Source organism: Protopterus annectens, chromosome 13.part0 (assembly GCF_019279795.1).
Source record: "Protopterus annectens isolate FY-2018-M chromosome 13.part0, PAN1.0, whole genome shotgun sequence".
NCBI classification, from domain to species: domain Eukaryota; kingdom Metazoa; phylum Chordata; order Ceratodontiformes; family Protopteridae; genus Protopterus; species Protopterus annectens.
In genome coordinates, this window is record NC_056747.1 from 1,201,037,182 (window position 1) to 1,201,058,154 (window position 20,973).

At 37.9% G+C, this 20,973-nt stretch overlaps 1 protein-coding gene across 1 annotated transcript in view; it reads right to left on the reverse strand.

Moving 5' to 3' along the window:
• ACE (angiotensin I converting enzyme) overlaps positions 1 to 20,973 on the reverse strand; it is an 806,509-nt gene that overhangs the window by 138,790 nt on the left and 646,746 nt on the right. Inside the window, exon 22 of the mRNA XM_044055209.1 lies at positions 16,548 to 16,646. Coding sequence (XP_043911144.1) covers positions 16,548 to 16,646 — 99 coding nt within the window. The remainder of the gene's footprint in view (positions 1 to 16,547; positions 16,647 to 20,973) is intronic.

Genomic DNA, 20,973 nt, shown 5'->3' on the forward strand with positions numbered 1-20,973 from the left:
TATATAGGGATAAGGACATCCTTGGAACTAGATGGGATGGCCAAACAGATAAGCTGTGCCAAGAAAAAAGACTTCCTAACTGCAACAATTCTCAGATCTGCAGCCCTCTCCAAAAAAAAAACAGCAGCATCAGGGACCGCATGGTGTTCCAGCCGCATCCCACATGATCTCAAAGATGAACGTGGCGAGCAGTTATTCCTATTCCGCTCCACAAGGTGGAGCCACAATGAACCCGCATGCTCCGCCTCTATAAGCCTGACTAACTGTCTGCAAAAAGCTGGTGTGCGTATCATCATGGATACATGGTCACCAGCCTGAACATAAATCACTGAGACAAATACCTGTGTCAAAACCATGGCCTCAGTGCATAGTCATCCCCTTAGGAAAACCAAGTAGATAGTAACCTGCCCCATTTGGGATGTTACAAGACACACACAACAACTGGAAAGACCACAGAAAAGTACCTCACCAAGGATCACACACTGATCAGATGCCCCAGATGCCCTATGTGAAGAAACACACTAGCTACACTCTGCTGCATGCCTGCTCACAGAGGTGATCTCTCCCTGCCTGACATACAGATCTAAGAATTTTATCTCACCCCATGGACAGACTAAGGTTAAAGAGATTTACAATGGGTGCTTACTACTTGCCAACAGACCTGCTATATTGTCAGGACACATGGAATTAGTAATTCTGTTTGGATATTACAGATATGAATTGATATAGGGTGATTATTTGATGAAAGAGTAAGGTGAGAAACTGGGGTGGGTGGGTGGTTGGTATGTATGAGAAGAGCTGGAGATAAATTTGCCAGCTAGGATGTTATCTATGGTTCCTAGTCAGTGCTTGATATGCCACTGAAGATAAATTCAGAAGAGGATTGCTTATTATCTGTGTTTCCTAATGTTGCTGAAGAAGGCCTTCTCTATAGCCCTTATATTGGTGATTACCCGAAGTTCATACCTAAAGTTCATAACTGGTTTTGCATTCACTGATGGTATTTTTAAGGATCTTGCTTAATGCTTTTAAATTGCTTCTATAGTGAAGAGGGATTTTTTTTACTGTGCAATAAGATCCTTTTTTGTAGAAATGATGTATATAGGTATTTCACCATACAGGATTACATTTGAATTTATCACAGGACGCAGCTAGAAAGAGCCTGTTGAGGTCATTTCCTCATGAAGGTGAAAATATCTGAGAAGTATGCCAAAGCTAGAATGAAATCATAAATTGATTTTTTTTCTCCTCCTCCCCACAGCTGAATATTAGCTGCCACACCCCTCTGCTGCTTATTCACCAGGTCCACCAGACCTTACTTAGCCTTCACCAGAATCAACCCAGCCCAGTGAGGAGATGAAGGACACTTGTGCAGCAGTATACTGCAGCCAGAAAGTATACCCTTTCCCCTCCCACCCTACAACAACCTTGCATTCCCCACAATTTCTGCCTTTGGGAGGTGTGTGCATGATTCCATTCATATGCAACCTCCTGACAAAGTGGCATAGCAGTTGCAGAGTGGACTTCACATAGCTCTAAATGTTGCTACTACAGTGAGTTTAGGCAGCCTTCTTTCCTACAGGATGAGCAAGCTGGCATTGGCTTCTCACTCCCATCCCCTCTCTGGTTTCTCCAGTGTTCATGCCACAGTTTGAACTCAGGTTGCCTGGTTGCCTAGGGCACAGTAAGGGTTACATTTCCCTACACCATGAAGCCAGACTTGAATCAATTTGTTTGGTAGTATATGACAGTTGTGGTTTCCAAGAATATTAGTAAGTAGCAGTAAATTGGCTTTAGACTAATCTAAAACATGGTAGGTACTTTACAGGTGAACAGGCTTATATTAAGAGAAAAAGTTGTAACTAAGTGATTGGAATTAATGAATGAGTTGGGGTCATACAAGATGGTGCAAGATGGAGAGTAGATGTCAAGGACAAGATTAGGGTGGTTTATACCACCTGGTAGTAATAGGACAATTTGTATCGGACAGTTGGTATTAACAAAATCAAGGGAACTGGACTTATTTATTGGTGGTTGTAAAGGTCGGTCAGTTGATTTAGGAGTAATTAAAGTTATCCGTAATAAATGTATTTGGTTTAGTGGGTAGCTTTTTGAGTTGAATTAAATACTTGGCATGAAGGAGACACAGAATGGGATCAATAGTTGGCAGTGATGTGACAGGTAGATTTGTTTATATACAGGAGATAAATTCTAGACTGGTACTGTGCATGATCTGACATGAGACATTAAATTTCATGATAAATATGGAAACTCCTTATAGTTCTCAGTGGCATTGAAGGCAGGGTAGGCACACTACCCTGTTAAGCTGCAGACATGTTGTGGGGATATGGCAAAGAGGGCAGCTACCCTGGGCATAAGCTGTTTGGGAGGCACAGTTTACCAACATTCATTAAGTACAGGCACTTTGGCATTAATGCTGATATTCTTTCATTCATTCATTCATTCATTCATTCATTCATTCATTCAATTTAGTCAGTCCAATGAATGAGTGAGTTACTGAGTTTTCTTCAATATTTGTAGGAGTAAAAGAGCTCTTTTTTCAGCTTTGATTGGACTTTGTTGTAGTTTTTACTAAGCCTTTTTTAACCTTTGGTTTGTATGTTATCTGGAATATATTGCAGTAACCTTAATGTTATGAACATCAGATTTGTTTTTAAATTCTTTGTTTCTGAAGTATGGCCGAACAATCCAACTATGCTGCTCTGCTGAACTCAACAGAAGGGTGTACCTTGATTTATGTCTGCGGGGTTAGCTTTACTGGCTTTAATGCACCAGTAAAAACTAAAAAAAAAAGTGAACATAAAGAGTCATGTAGCTGAAGCACTAAAATGTCCTTAAGTGGTCATCTGCATAATCCAATGGGCCTCCACTACATGAGGTATAAGGCATTACCTAGTGAAGACTTCAGCTTTGCTGGACCTTTCTTGTAGTTTTTATTAAGTGGTTTGCCTGTTTGATGGTTTTATTCTTTAGTTTGGATGATGCTAGGATCAGACAACTGACTACAGCCTTTTTTTTCAGTGTAGTAAGTGCTGTGCCTATTTGGCAATGGGATCACCAGTTAAAAGGACTTTATTATTTGAAACCGACTTATTTGATCTTACAGGCTCAGACTTACAATATTAGTGGTTCACTGTAAAAGTAAGTGTAGGAGGAAGTGTGCATGTGTGCGTGTGTGTGAGTGTGTGTGAGTGTGTGTGAGTGTGTGTGCGTGAGTGTGTGTGAGTGTGTGTGAGTGAGTGAGTGTGTGTGTGTGTGTGTGTGTGTGTGTGTGTGTGTGTGTGTGTGTGTGTGTGTGTGTGTGTGTGTGTGTGTGTGTGTGTGTGTGAGTGAGTGTGTGTGTGAGTGTGTGTGAGTGTGTGTGAGTGTGTGTGAGTTAATATATAGCTAAATGGCTGAGACCTTCTAGTTGGGTACTAGGAAGCCCTAGCCAGGAAAGTTTTGACAGCCTCAGCATAAGAAGGTGTAGTGATATGCTACTGTTTACTAGCTATTTAAAAAATTGAGAGAGATGTGCCTCCAGCCTGAGGAGGTATTTGCATCTGTCACAGACAAAGTCAGACACACTGTTTTAGAAGTAATTAGTTGTTAATAAACATGTGGTAGTTCTTACAGTGCCTCAACATACCTAATGCTAACAGACTGGCTACATGAGAGGCAAGAGCAACTCATGACTCCATGATGATAGATGTTAAATTACTTTTATTGTATTAGAGTACTGACAGTGTTAAATGAGAGTGCTGTTCCATGGTGACTGGTGTTAAGATGAAATTCCAAGTTAGAGTACTGATAGAGGTTAACTTACATCAGAGGGCTGGCAATAACAAAATTACAATAATAGCAAATGGGGTATTGAAGGAATAGTAAGAAAATTAGTTGAAAAGAAACTAGCTGATGATATAGTAAACACTAGTTAGTGTACAAGTTACAGTAGTTACAGCTGAAAAAAGGGGAATAAAAATACTTTCCTGGTTCTAGGAATGTAAAATTTCTCAGTTAATCAGATAAGGAATAAAACAGCATATTTACAGTAAAATGCACGGGGTGTTGACTGCTTGTTAAACTGTCATGCAGACTGCTGTATGGTCTGTAGCTCAGCAAAACAGAGCAGCACACAGTGCAACCATCCAAATTTAAATGTCCAGGCAGTCCCAGTAAAACAGGACACAGCCAATCAGTGAAGGTTCAAGTGGAATCTGCCCCTCTCAAACAGTCTTCAAGAAAGAAGGGGCTTTCCTTTCTTCTCAGAAAATCTAAGTCAAAGAAAATCTCCACCATTACTTGTAGTTTAACTCATCGATGAAGTTTCTTTTCTGCCTAAAATATGGTATCTACATGAGTTAGTTACTGGAAACTAGCCTGTATTTTATAACAATTTCATTTACTTGCCTTGGAATTAAAGGAACAGAAAGCTCACCCATCTATTTTTAAGTATAACCTGTCATCTGCTTTGGCAGAGAAATTTGTCTCTGCTGTATGACACATAGGTCTCAAGAGGCCAATGTGGAACACAGACCTTAACAATGTGTGACAAATGGTCAAAATGTGGAACACCCTATTTTCACACAGCGTGAAACGTGCCGTTGCCATGGATCATGGTAGATACTTGTATTTCACATTCACCACTTTAGATGTGTTCTACCCCTGTCCTACTGCTAGGTCTGGGCCTGGCAAAGATGCCTAAAAAGGTACTTAAAACCAGGGCCTCTACTTTGACAAGAATGTGCCATTTAAGACATCATGTCTTGGAACAGTTAAGATCCAAAGAATGCAAGATCTCACATCTTTAACCATGAAAAATAAAAACACACTAAGCAGAAGCACACATACACATCCCAACATTTGTAAATCCTCACATTCATGCCAGTACCACTGCAGCCTTTGTGTACTTTGGAACAGAATTTTTGCTATTAGTGTGCTATTTGGATTTTAAGGTAGGGTCCCTACCTTAAAATCCAAATAGCACACTAATGGCAAAAAATCTGATCCAAAGTACACAAAGGCTGCAGTGATACTGGCATGAATGTGCTTAATTTCCAGTTGTGGAAACACTATTGGAAAAATGCCACTGAGTAAAGAAAGCAGAGCAGAGTGAAGGACAAAACCAGACTCGACAAAAATACTGCTATAAACCTGAGGCATTGACATTGTACATACCTCTCAACCTGGAAACATCAAAAATCTGGACAAGGCCCGTGAAAAATAGGTACAAATCTGTACTCTGATTAACATAACATTTGCATACATAATTATGTAACCCCACCCACTCCAATGGAACTGTGGGATACCTGCAGCCATGTCCCATTACCTGGCTATTTCGCCCCATTTACCATAGACACTAATGTGTGCATACTGCTTTACTTCTACAATCTACAATGATTATTTGGATTTTATTTTTACATTTTATAGCACAATGCACAAACACTAAGAGATCTGCTTAACAAAGCAATACTGTCTCACAATGAAAATAGACTTAGCATTAAAACATCTCTGCCCTTAAAACTCACATTAATTGAAACAGCATTGAAACCCACACCGCATCCAAAGAAAATGCATCTGGCCAGTGGTGGATAAAGATTACCTTTGGGCTGTTTTCAAATCATAGGCCCCTTGTACACATAAGAAACATACACATGTTCTTTGATACACCTTCCTGACTTTATTAAAATGTTATGTTATCACCATGCATTTTACTGCCAAGTCTGGAACCCAGGACAGGACCATGTGCATTACAGTCAAAGCAACATACCACTATGCCAAATCAGCAGCTTCCTGAAAGACAAAGACTGAAACTTAAATTGCTATCATTTAGTGACTTCAGTTCTCACTTCTCATCATAGCTCTCAACCTCTTAGCACATAAAAACCTGGACAAAGCCAATAATGGGGGAATACAGAATTCAGTTCTCACTTCTCACCATAGCGCTCAATGTCTTACCACAAAAAAAAACCTGGACACGGCCAATAATGGTGGCCCCAAAATAGGGACAAGTTTCAAATACTGATCTTATAAACTTAGAAAACTGCTAGAACAAAAGGTTTTGTGTTACCATTTATTTTCTGAAGAATGTGAAGTCTGAAATTCAAATGCCTGTCATTATTTAGTGAGTTCAATCATTCAGTGATTTGCCACAAAAAATGAGGCATAAATTCACAAGTGGTGGTGGCCTGGGACTTTAGGCTCTTTTTACCTGTACCCAAGGAACAGTTTGAGCCTGACTGAGTACCTTTTCACACACACACACACACACACACACACACACACACACACACACACACACACACACACACACACACACACACAAAAAGTATTCAATCATATTCACACATGAACACTTACGACCATACACACGCCTCCTGCATTTTTTAGGTATTTGTGTACATTTCTTTTTCACCTTCTAATTGTCATTTTGTTTTTGAACCCATCAGCTACACAAACTGCAGACAAACATTTGTCAATAACAACTATATTTTCATTTGATGTTTTGCTGTTGTATACTTCTTACAAAAAAAATCATTATTCCTATGAGGACAAAATTACAATTGTACAACTCAGCACCTTGGAGTTCTTAGTCAAACAAGTGTGGCTTCAAATAAATCACTGGCAAATAAACTAATAAATCAGTGCTGAGTCATAACTGTTTTATGGTACACATAATGTGAATCAAAATTAAAAGCAGCACCTAAAATACATGCTAGATATGCCTGCACATTTTACTTGTTTACTCTTATTACACAATGTCAGTTTAATACGATCTGGTGGTCATATTTTGGGATGATATTTGTCTATTGCTTGAATCTCATTCCAAGAGGATGACAGGACAAAGTGAGTGAAGTACAGTGTGTCCCTTTATGTTGTTATACTACTTATTGCATCATCATACATTTTTATTCTGTTTGTATTCTTTCCATGAGATTTGCCTTAAGTATTAGTTACTAGGAAACTTAGCACATGTTTTGCTAGCAACATTACACATTATATAGACAGTGGATAATTAAACCATAAAATCAAACATCCGGGAGGCTAAGTTTCTATATTCCAAGCTGATAAAGCAATTCATTTTCTTTCTTGCAGTACTGTTTCTCACACACACACACACACACACACACACACACACACACACACACACACACACACACACACACACACACACACACACACACACACACACGTTTCATTAAAGCAGCGTTGAGAACAGCATTGCAAAAAAGATCTGCAGATTCCATTCAATTAAAAGCAGCCAGAATGTTTCCTTAAAGCAGCCGGAATAAAATACCTTACACCACAATTCCCCACAGCCGGAATGTTGATTCAAACAGTCCTAGTTCCCAGGCAGCACACACACACTGGAAAGGATGCAGATAAAATACCTTACACCATAATACACCAGCAGCAATGAGAAGATTGCATAGCATTCAACAAAATACCTTACACCAGCAATTGCGAGATAAAAATACCTTACACCAGCAGTGAATGATACCGTTGTGAAAATCTGCGTTCAAGTTAAAAGCACAAGAAATCTGATATTTACAGAAATATGACCAATATTAGAATACATATAAATAGTACACAAATAATAATAAATATTTTAGCAGCACTAACTAGAGGTCAAATATCATGTCAGCTTTAAAACAAAATCTCCGAACACCCTGTATTCAGCATGGTTTTGGAATTCTTGAAACAAATATGACCAAGCAATATTTGATGTCCAGTGGCATCAGTAAGCTTTAACTACAGAGATACCTAGGCTGTAATGATTATATACATAACACAATCAGTTAATATTCAATATATTCACTTTTCTTTTTGCTCATTCTTGCTCTGGACCCCTAATGGAAACAGTGACAAAAAACTTTTAGTTTAAACCCTCAAATTATATAATGCATGTTGTATGCATGCAATCTTCCTTAAAAAAACAATTCATTTAAATATCTGCAAAGCAATACAGCTCAAAGGAAAGAGCTGTGATTGAATCCTTTCTGAATGCCCTGGCCACAGCTACATTTATAAAAAAACACTTACCTCTACCAACTTGTCCCCAGCAGCTCAATACAGGTCTATAGTATAACATTGACGTACAACTTTGAATACCATATGGGCAACACTATATGAGTGAAGTCGTAAAACCTCGAAAGCAAAATAAAAGACGTAAAAATAAAAGAAAAACCTACCTGATCACTCTGAGCCCCACTGAGCCCCCAACTGGGGGCTGTACCCTCCACACCCCCTGCTACTTAAATATACCAACTCCGAGATCGCACTGCATTGAAGTAAAGGGAAGAATTCCTTACGGCGATCTCTGTTCACACTTGCAAGGTTTTAAATATTTGCTCATATGGTGTTGCCAATATGGTGTTTGAATATTTAAAACTTTGCTCTTCTAATATAGACTCACTCAATACAATCCACAGACTCTACACGGTACAGGAAAATCAGCCCCAGTTGTCCACCAGGCAGGCAGCAAAACAAAACCTCAGACTTCTACTGACAATCTTGATACTCCTGGAGCCACCAAAGCAATGGTCATGTCCCTGAAGTCCCTTTAGCTGCTGATTCTTCTTCTGGCGCTTGAGTCCCAACTCCCGATGTCTTCAATCCCCAGCTGTGCTTCTTCCTTATTCCCGGTCTTCCGCTATTGTTGTTGGAAGATCACTGCTTCCTGTAAGTTTTTTCAAGCCATTATTTTGACATGAAAAGGCTTCCCAGAATGTGATTGGTCTGCATTGGGGAGCTCTCATTGGCTCCAGTCCTCCTGTGAAGCATTACTTGATTGGCTCGTATACCGCGTTCGCGATTGGCTGTAAATGAGGTGTACGAGCCAATCAAAAACTGTGAAGCATAGCCAATACTGTGTAATGTGGAAGGACAGCAGAGCTATGCATTGCTTTGTGTGCCGCAATGCTGATTGGCAGTAACTGCAATACACAAACCAATCAGAATCATATAGCGGAGCCACTGCTGTTCAATGCAGAATAGCAGAACAGTGGCCTTGCTCGCCGTTAAATGCGGAGTGATCTTCATAATCCGGAGCACTTGGATGCTCAGGGATATGCCATACACATGGAGAAGTAGTTTATCCTTTCAGTAATCTTACACAGACATTCCTCAGTCTTGCTGATGTCAGCAGCTTCTATAAAATATGTGAAAATTGTGGTGGAACCTTTCTTCACTGCTTTGCTGCAGAGAGGAGGAAAAATAGTATCACTGCATATAGGTTACCAAGATGTTTGGAAATTGATCCACTTGGATGCATTCTTATGTGTACCTGCAATATATTTATAGACAGTAGTGTTTTAGTCTCACATATAGCACAGAGAATAGTCAATTTATAATGCTCAAGGATTATGATTTTTCATGACATTAGCCTGCTTAAATTAACAAATCAAGAAATCGGACTGCAACAGAATAGAGAAATTCAATATACAAAGAATGTATGCCTAGTAAAAAAATCTCATACCGACGTAAATTCAAGAACAGAAGGTTGCACCTATTGACTGTGTAAGGACAGGGATAACATGAAGTATAAAAATAAAATATGTTTGATCCAATGCACCAGCTTTCTCCAACATTTAGTGTAAAACAGACCTTTGCAGACACTTGTGAGCAACAAAGATAGTTTAAATGTATGTCATTCAACTAGTTCTTTGAAGTGTGTCAGTTACAGCTCATGATTTACAGTGATAGTTCTGACACACCTAGAAGAGTGTATATGTTTGTGTGTGTGTGTATGGGGGGGGTTCTGTAAGTACTTGAAGAACAGCAAATTGACAACTTTAGAAAAACCTGCAGTTCATCTAATTTATTTTGTTGAGGATTTGCAACTGGTATAAATAGGTTAGAATAGCTATAGCTTTGAAACAATACAAAGAGTGGTAATACAAGGAAAACTGAAAAAGTATAGTGGTTACAGAGGCTACATGAGATGTCAATCACTCACAGTGATTCTATTTGCATAGGAGTTAACACCTCATTTTCTTATGTCTAACATGACTAATAAAAAGAAATTGCAACAGATTCTGGAAACTAGAGAGTAAAGTGATAAATCAAGATTACATTAGTATGGGAGGCCTCGTGATGGCTATTTTGTGGTAAGACATTAAAAAATACAACAAAAAAACATTAAAATGATATTAGTGTACTAAAATAGCTCAGGATACAAAAACATAATGAAAAAAATTGAGTTCAAAGGTGGAGTTTTCCATTCATAGATACTCAAGCCAGGTCCAAATAGCAACTTCCACAGGAATCCTTGCAAAGTGCAGTAAAATACTTTCCCGGGTAAAAAGGAGCATATAAAACAGGAGATTTCTCCCCATCTCCTCTCCTTCTATTTTCAGTCTGCACATCATAGAGTGGGCTATAACTCAGCCAAAAACAGCACTGTGTACTCCTGTCCAAATTTCAAAATTAAAGTAGCTCAAGGTAAAACAGAAGGCAGACGTTTAGTGAAGGTTGAACTGCAATCTGCACTCTTGAACAGCCATCTGCAATAATGAAGCTTGCACCTCCTCTCACAAAAGCAAGTAGGCAGCTTCAAAAAGAATAATTATAAAACTCAGTGCATTGTAATGTCAGATCTTTATAGGCCAGCACTACAAACTTATTCTGAGATTTTTAAAGTAAGCTGAACAAGGGTTTAATGCTATAGGTACTACTGTGTGCACCTGGTAAGTTGGGAGATATGAAAAAGAGGAAACGTGAAGTTTTATCAGTCTAGGTGAAAGCCCTTTCCAGTATGTTCTTCTAGTGCTTGTTACTATAAGCAGATGCAAAATTACAAGAAGGAGCTCCTAAAGTCACATTTACATAAGGCATAGGCAATTCAACATCCCCTGGGTTAACAGTACAACAGATACCGGGTGGGCATGCTGGAAAAATCCAAATTTATCACAGGTAAGCAGCATTTCTTACAGACCAAACCTTTTTCTGTTCTGGTTACTAGACATAAAATGTACTTCTCAGCTTCCCCAATGAGTCGGATAGAGCTAACCCCCTTTTTAATGTGCGGCAGGTGCAGGGGAGTAGGATGTACAGACCAACCATCACAGACTAGTGGCAATACTTAAGCCAGTAGGCAGGCATCATTACAAAAGACAAGTAAGATGATAATACCTTATCATATGATGGGTAAGTAGATCAAAAGATAACACCTTTGTCTTTGATGTTGAAAAATCATAAAAATATATGTTCTATTCTTACTCCAGGTCTTTGGATTATTTTCTATTACTGACATTATAGTGCAGTATAAGGGGGGCCTTCCCTCATAAGAAACATTAAACTAGGGTCCCACTGCCAGAATTGGTGGTAGCTTGAGAAAATGTCCCACTGCCAGAATTGGTGGTAGCTTGAGAAAATATAAAAGAACTCTTAGCACGGGTGTTTTGTTGTTTGCTCTTTGTATGCATTGTATTACACCTGTTTCATTACAGACACTTTTGAATACATATCCCATTTATTTTTTGGTTTTGTTTTATGTGTTTCAACCATTTCACCCTTTTCCAGGGAATACTTTTATACTGTATATGATACCTTTTTTCCACACTTTATTATACAATAAGTCTTCATGTCTTCCTTAATATGAGAACATATTGCAGGAAATATTATTGTGTTCCATTCATCTACCTCATGCTCCCTTGTCTTTGTATATATTCCATGTAATATCATATTCACATTAACACTTTTAAAATATTTATATTTAAATGGTTCCTTAAATTTTCCCCCAAACTCCCTCAGCCTTCTTACATTTAAAAACACATGTTCTGTAGTCTAATTTACGTAAAATATATTATTCATCCTTTCTTTCTTTTTTTCTTGAACTTTATATTTCAATTTTGCTTTTACAGGCAGTTTACCTAACAATAACCTCATGCTTACATTAACCTTCTCAAATTTTTTCAGGCTTCCCCTTTAAAACTTTTAGTCTTTTCTTACAGTTACTCCCCTGGATAAACAAAACCGTTCCCTTCCATTACTTTTATATACCATTTCCGACTACTTCCCTCAGCCTCACTCAGTTTTATTTTCGGTGTTTTCCTTTATATACTTGATCGCGCCTTCCCTTGCACATTCTCTTTTCCTTTTATTCGCACCATTTAATGCCACGTGTCCTCATCCTTTTAATAAAGCAGTCTGCCTATTGACTCTTCTTCAATAGACTGAGCACCGTTCTCTTTACTATTATATAGAAGTTCTCTTTTATTGGATTTAACCACTTTCTCTAGTAAAAAATACATTCCGTAACAATTCTATTTCTAACTTAAATGGAAACATTAAGCCTCCCCCACATATGCTGATTTCCCTAAAATAGAAGTATTGATCATGTTCATAGGTTGGTACTAGGCTATCGGCCCTAGAGCCTATAAAAGCCTAGCCATAACAACTCCCAGGCTATTTCTTCCCACACTATTTAATTCCCTGGACCCCTGTCTAGCAGGGCGACTGACGTGATCGCCGGGGTGAATTTACTTTCTCCCATCCAATTGTCAAGGTTCCTTTTGAAGACGGCCAAAGAGGCACTCTGCTTGACATGTATGGGCAGTCTATTCCAGAGTCTGGGGAGTCTTTGGGTCAGTAACCTATCCCTCCAGCATGTTTTGTTTATTGTGATGACAAGGTTTAGATCCCTGGAGCATGTGGCTCTGAGGGATTGGGATTTCTTTAAGTGGAGCATGTCCAACAGCTCTGGATTTGACATGGCCTTGTATGTTAAGCAGAGATCGCCTCTGAGTAGACGATATGCCACAGAGTATAGCTGGAGTTTTTTAAGACGGTCAGTGTAGAACATCTGCTTTAGGCCTGTGATCCTTTTAGTGAGGTATTTCTGCGGCCTTTCCAGTTGTTGCAGATGTCATGAGAGGTACATACCAAACAGGGTGTTGTATTCTATAATGGGTCTAAAGATGGATGAGTACAGTGGGACAATGACCTCCTTTTTTCTGGATGAAAAACCCTTAGTGATGAGGTGTGCCACATAGAAGGATTTCCTGACTGTTGTGACGATGTGGTTATCGAAGCTGAGACCACTGTCCACCTGTGTCCCTAAGTCTCTTATCACACTTTCAGTGTTTAGTGTACTGCCACCTATGTGGTAATTCACAGGTACATGTTTTTTTCCAAAAGGGGATAACTATACATTTCTTGGCATTGAGCTTGAGCCTATGGCTCTAGCACCAAGCATCTGCTTCTGTAAGGCCCTTTTGTAGAGTATCCACATCATTTGGGGATTCAGTAATGGCTCCCAGTTTGCAGTCATCTGTGAACTTTGTTAGCCAGAGTCCCTTAGTGTTGGCCTGTACTTCAGAGAAGTAGATGCCAAACAAGAGCGTTCCCAGGACTGAACCCTGAGGTACTCCACTTATCACTTGTCTGGAGCTGGATTTGGAGTCTGCTACTTTTACAGTGTGGGTTTTGTCAGTAAGCCAGTTGACAACCCATTGAGTGACGTAGGGATTAATGCCCAGCTTAGTAAGTCTATCTATGATTCCAGAGTGGGGGATGGTGTCAAAGGCCTTGGTGAGGTCCAGATAGGTTGTGTGGACCGCCTTACCCTCATCCATGGCTCTGGAGACTGATTTGAAGAAGTCAATCAGGTTCAGGAGACAAGATCAGCCCTTCACAAACCCAAACTGGTGGGATCCAGTGTTTGAAGGTTGCCAATGTCTTTGTACATCTGAAATCTCTTCCACTACATAATAATCCTTTTCTTATATCTTGTAACAATTCTTTCCATTGCAAAAACTTACTGTGTTTCTCATACATTATTCCTAAAATGTTTATCACACTCGTTGCAAAATAAGCTCCTACCTCTTTCCTTGTTTCTAACATTGTTTCACTCAATGTACTTAAATAATTTCCTATAATGGTATCACAGAATTTGTTATCAAAATAATAATAATTCCATTCATTAAGCATTCCTGTCTGACTCCCCATTTTACCTTAACTTTCCCCCCAACCACCATTAATCATTACTTTCACTGATATGTTATCATACAATGAACTTAATGTGCTCATCAACTTTTCCCCTACACCATATTTCCTCCGTGTTACATATTACCCACGCCAGAAAATGATTCACATCATCAAAAGCCTTAGTCTCATCATGTGAAATCAGTTTTACTCACTCTCTGTTACTGAACTCCCAATCACCTCTTTTACCATTACTTATATCTTTCTTACTTGTTTCTCTTATACAACATATAATAGATACAAAATACCTACCACTACTTCCTGAAACTTTTTTGAAATATCCTCGTAAAACTTTATACTCAGTATTTCCTAACATTGTCAGCCTCATCACCCCAAAACAAAGTTCTTTTTTTATGCCTTCATCCAGAAAATCTTCTATCATCTCTTTGTAAAAATTATATCCTAGACTGCCTAGTCTTGCTGAAGACTTTAAATTTACTTTCTTTAAACCATATCTTTCTTTAAACTGTCTGAACATGTTGTAACTGTTTTACATTCTGCATTTCGTCTTCACTAATTTTCTCTTCCTCCAAAATCTTGTCTACATCGTTTGCCACTACTTTTATCCATCTGGGTTATATTTCCAGATCCTTTTCATCTTTTCCTTGTTACATATTTCATTCTTCTTACTTAACTCTTTTCCTGATAATGGCCACACTGCTTCATTCTTCATTTCAACACAGTTTCTGCCTAAATATTACACCTTTAATCCTTCCCTTATATTTCCTTATATTATGCCCTTTCAATTTTTTGCACACTCATTTTTATCTTAAAGTACCTCCTCTAATTGTTATAATACAAGCTTAAATTTCTAGTTTTTATTTTACTAATTTCTTTTTCCACCTTTACATAATTTATTTTTAATTTTACCTTAAACAGTCCTATCAATGAATCTTCAGTTTGTAAAATATCCTCATTAACTTAAGGTCTTTTCACAATATTGCTCTCACTCTTCAAAAGCATGTTTCTAATAATTTTTATTCTGCAAACTTTTAATACTTTTCCCTACTTGATCAGCTTTCTCATATTCCCTGACAATAGTCTGCATGGCTATTAGATCTACACATTTCACCACATTTTACCTCCATGTGTTTGTTCAAGTCCTGCAGTATCAATAAGCAATCTATTTCTGTTTTCAGATCTCCACTTGCATATATAAAGGGATGTTCTTTTTTCTGTGTTAATTTTACCATATCTTATAACTTCAATATATATTTTCATATCCAAGGTAATATGCACTTTATTCTTATGAGTTACCTTCAAATCTCCAAACACCAAATTGCTCATAGTCAAACTCACCATCACATATTTTCTTATTTTATTTATTTATTTTTTATTTATATTTGTTGACCAGGAGTGTCTGACTGGACGTAGGTCCATTTTCAGTGGAGGCCCGGGGAGAAAAGCTCTACAGTTAAAACAAACAGACAGTAGTTACATTGGATTACATAGTGATTAACAATTTACATAGCAATTATTACAACATATTTACAGATGAAGAACATAGTACATCAGTAGACAACTAGAATCTATCTGTGAAGTACATAACAGACATTAACAAATGTTACAATAAGAAGTTCCTGCCGTATAATAAGTACTAGGCTTATGAGCATCTGAGCTTGCTATAATCAAGGTAGTTAGTGGAGTGGAAAGAAAGGTAGTGGTTGGATGGGGTGGGTGATATTAGAGTGGGAGTTGCAAGGGCATAGCCAGCATGTTTTTAGGTGTGCTTTTAGTAAAGTTTTGAAGTAGGTGCATGATGGTATGGAGGTAATTGTGGGTGGGAGGGAGTTCCATAATTTGGCTATGGCGCAAGAGAATAGTGCTTGATTTTTTATTCTATCTCCGACCATGAATTATGCATATACTACTATTAGCCTTATACATTTTGCACTCACATGTATATTGCACACTGATAATCTTCCTGGAACTCATATAATCATATCCATAACTTTTTATATCTGACTTTTTAACAAACTTTGGAATTTGTAGGCAAGCATCATTTTATGCAAAAGTCCATGCAATCACTTTACCCCATAAGCTATGAACCTATTCCAGCTTTTACTCAATCTAAAAATCTAAAATTTATGAGACATGCAGTATCATCCTCTACTTCCTGGTCCACTCATATATTGTTAACCTCCTTAATTCATTTTTATGTTTACATTGACTGCTACAATAGTAACATTAAGCTTTTGAATTCTTTGCATCATTTCCCATCACATTGTTTAGCTTTCTCTTTATATAACTTTCTCTATCCACTAGAGATTTTACTTTTTCCTCCTCAGATCTTGTTTCCAGCTCTACACCCCCCATCATCTGTTTCAAAACAGTAAATCGATTTTCCCAAATGAAACCTTGTGAATCTTACCCATCTACTTATAGCAAATAAAACACATTCATTATTTTTGTATTGCACAATGTTTTTCAGCAAACCACATGTCTAAATTATGTATTACAGTGCTAATGAGGTATGTGAATGAAAACACTGGATAGAAGTGATCTTTAACAGCCTGTATTTTTCCTGTCATTCCACACTGTTAGTGACTGTAACTCCTTACCTCACATAAGGAACATTAGCAGGAATATGAAATTTTGCACCTGGGTCAAAGTCTTCCTCTGATCTAGGAACTGGTGGACAAAGTCCTTGGTATTTCAGCCTGAAAAAAAAGAAAGAAAACAGTAAGAGAGAGTGACATATGAATGCACTAATCCCAGATTTATTTCTGGGGCCTATTAGCCTTTGAAGATTCAAATAAAATAACACGTTTGGATTGGGGTGTGCAAATTCAGAATTCTGCTTTTCACTGGGTACATTCTAGCTGCATCTGGCATGTATCACAGATGAAAGAGGTCACATCTACCTGGTAGAATGCCTCATCTCTTGTAATTTCCTTCATGTCTAACTTATTGACAACTCACCTGTTGCTAATCTCATATACCAGCATGTCTTACTTGCTGTCACAGGGGAAGTAAGATGTCTGGCATTTTTTAATTTCTGAGGAACAGCTTATGATAGGTACATAGGTGTGTACTAGGCTAATGGCCCTGGAGCCTTTCCAAGCCTAGCCCATAGGATTACCCTGGCATTGCGCCACCCGACCTTAGTTCCCAGTGCCTCTGTTGAGTAAAGCCACTGGAGTGATCCCAGGGGTGAATTTTCTATTTCCAATCCACTCATCAAGATTTCTCTTGAAGAGGGCCAGTGAGATGTTCTGCTTAACATGTATGAGAAGTCTATTCCATATCATGGGCGGTCTCTGGGTTATGAACCTGTCCCTCCAGCATGTTCTGTTGATTGTGGTAATGAGGCTGAGGTCTCTGGAGTGTGTGGTGTGGAGGGATTGGGATTTCTTCAGATGTAGCATTTCTAACAGAGCTGGGTCAGACATGACTTTAAGTCAAGCTGAGATCATCTCTAAGTAGGCAATATGAGACAGAGAATATTTGAAGTTTTTTTAGTCTGTCCATATAGGACAAATGTTTAAGCCCTAGGATCCTCCTTGTGAAGTACTTTTGCTGCTCCTCCAGTTGCTGCAGGTGTTTAGTGAGGTACATGCAAATGGGGCACTGTACTCTATGACTGGTCTAATGAGGGAAGAGTAAAGGGAGACAATGACCTCTTTCTTCCTGGATACAAAACCTTTAGTAATGAAATGTGCTACATAGAAGGATTTTCTGACCACAGTGGCAATGTGGTGGGCAAAAGACAGGTTGCTGTCAATCCGTGTTCCCAGATATCTTATAATGCCTTCTGTATTCAGTGGACTATCATTGATGTGGTAATTCATGGGAACCGGGTTTTTCCCAAAGGAGATGATGACAGATTTTTTGGCATTGAGCTTAAGGCCATGGTTCTGACACCAGTCGTTGGTCTCAGTGAGGCCTTTCTGTAGGATGTCAACATCACTTGGGGAGTTAATAATAGCTCAAAACACAAAAACATCTCCAAATAATCCACGAAACAAACAAAACATCAGGATAGAAAAAGTTTACTGATGTGTTTGGTACCTCGGCTTGCGCCTTCAGAGAATAAATTGTTACATCAAGCAGCTTTCTTATATACATCATACTTAATACATTCAATTAGCCATCCTTCAATGTCCAATCAATAAATTAAAGAGCCCATCATACATTATACATTGCCCATGTATTAATTAAATTACTGAGATGAATCCCACCTATTTTTGATGTTAAAATGAGACAATGACAACAACATCATTACATTTCCATTAATAAAATGTGAGACTTTCAACCATACAACTGACAATATCAGTTTACTTATTCTAAACATTGATATCTAATTCCATATTTAAACCCTTGGGATGTAGTGTCCTGAAATTTATTAATAACCCCTGAATCACACTTACTGTGATACCAGTAATAAGGTGATAATAATACCTGAATCACACTTACTGTGATAACCACTAATATGGTGATAATAATCCCTGAAACACACTTACTGTGATAACCACTAATACAGTGATAATAACCCATGTATCATACTAACTGTGATGCCAGTAATAAGGTGATAATAACCCCTAAATCACACAATGTAAAAACCGCTAATAAGGGTATAATAACCCATGAATCACACTAACTCTGATACCACTAATAAGGTGATAATAATCCATAAAACACACTTACTGTGATAACCAGTAATAAGGTTATAATAACCCCTGAATTCCACTTACTGTGGTAACCAGTAATAAGGTGATAATGACCCCTGAATTGCACTTACTGTGGTAACCAGTAATAAGGTGATAACCCCTGAATTGCACCTACTGTGATAACCAGCAATAACATGATAATAATCCATTAATCACACTTAGTGTGATACCAGTAATGAGGTGATAATAACCGCCAAATCACACATACTGTGATAACCAGGAATAAGGTGATAACTTCTCAATCACACTTATATGATAACCAGAAATAAGGTGATAATAACATCTGAAAAACACGTACTGTAATACCAGTAATAGGGTGATAATAACACCTGAATCACACTTACTGTAATAACCATTAATAAGGCAATAACAACCCGTGACTCACACTAACTGTAATAACCAGTAATAAGGTGATAACCCCTGAATCACACTTACTGTGATAACCAGTAATACAGTAATAATATTCCATGAATCACACTTACTGTGATACCAGTAATAAGGTGATAAAAACACCTGAATCACACCTATTGTGATAACCACTAATAAGGTGATAAAAACACCTGAAGCACACTTATTGTGATAACCATTAATACGGTGATAATAACCCCTGAATCACACTTACTGTGACAACTACTAATAGGGTGATAACCCCTGAATCACACTTAATGTGATAACCCCTAATACAGTGATAATAACCCATGTATCACACTAACTATGATGTCAGTAATAAGGTGATAATATCCCCTGAATCACACTTAATGTGATAACAAAAATAAGGGTATAATAACCCATGTGATAACCATTAATAAGTTGATAATAACCCATGAATCACACTTACTATGATACCCATAATAAGATGATAATAACCCATGACTCACACATATTGTGATAAACACTAATAAGGTGATAATAACCCAAGAATCACACTTACTGTGATACCAGAAATAGGGTGATAATAACCACTGAATCACACTTACCGTGATAACCAGTAATAAGATGATAATAATCCCTAAATCACACTTACTGTGATACCAGTAATATGGTGATAATAACACTTAAGTTAGACCTGCTGTGATAACCACTAATAAGGTGATAAAAAACCTGAGTCACACTTACTGTAATAACCAGTAATAAGGTGATAGAACCCCTGAGTCACGCTTACTGTGGTAACCAATAATATGGTGATAATAACCCCTGACTCTCACTTAATGTGGTAACCAGTAATATGGTGATAATAACCTTTGAATCACACTTACTGTGGTAACCAGTAATAAGTTGATAATAACCCCTGCATCACAGTTAGCATGATACCAGTAACAATGTGATAATAACCCCTGAATCACATTTACTGTGATAACCACTAATACAGTGATAATATCCCCTGAATCACACTTACTGTGATACCAGTAATAAAGTGATACTAACCCCTGAATCACACTTACTATGCTAACCAGTAATAAGGTAATAATAACCTCTAAATAACCCTTACTGTGTTAACCGGTAATAAGGTGATAGTGACCCCTGAATCACATTTACTATGATACCAGTAATACGGTGATAATAACCCCTGAATCACACTTACTATGCTAACAAATAATAAGGTGAAAATAACACCTAAATCACACTTACTGTGGTAATCAGTAATAAAATGATAATAAGCCTTGAATTACAATTACTGTAATAACCAGTAATAAGGCGAAAATATTCCACTAATCACAATTACTGTAATACCAGTAATAAGGTGATATAAACCACTAAATCACACTTACTGTGATACCAGTAATAAGGTGATAATAACCCTCGAGTCACACAAACTGTGATAACCAATAATAGGGTGATAATATCCCCTGAATCACAGTTGCTATGATAACCAGTAATAAGGTGATACTATCCCCTGAATCACGCTTACTGTGGTAACCAGTAGTAGGGTGATCATAACCCCAGAATCTCACTTACTGTGGTAGCAAGTAATAAGGTGATAATAACCCCTGAATCCCACTTATTGTGGTAGCAAGTAATAAGATGATAATAACCCCTGAATCACACTCACTGTGATAACCAGTAATGAGGCAACAATAACCCCTAAATCACACTCAGTGTGATAACCAGTAATAAGGTGATAATAACCCTTGAATCACAGTTACTGTAATAAGCAGTAATAAGGTGATAATAACCCCTAAATCACAGTTACTGTGATATCCAGTAATAAGGGGTTAATAACCTCTGAATCACACTTACTGTGATAACCAGTAATTAGGTGATAATAATCAATGAATCACACTTACTGTGATACCAGTAATAAGATGATAATAACCCC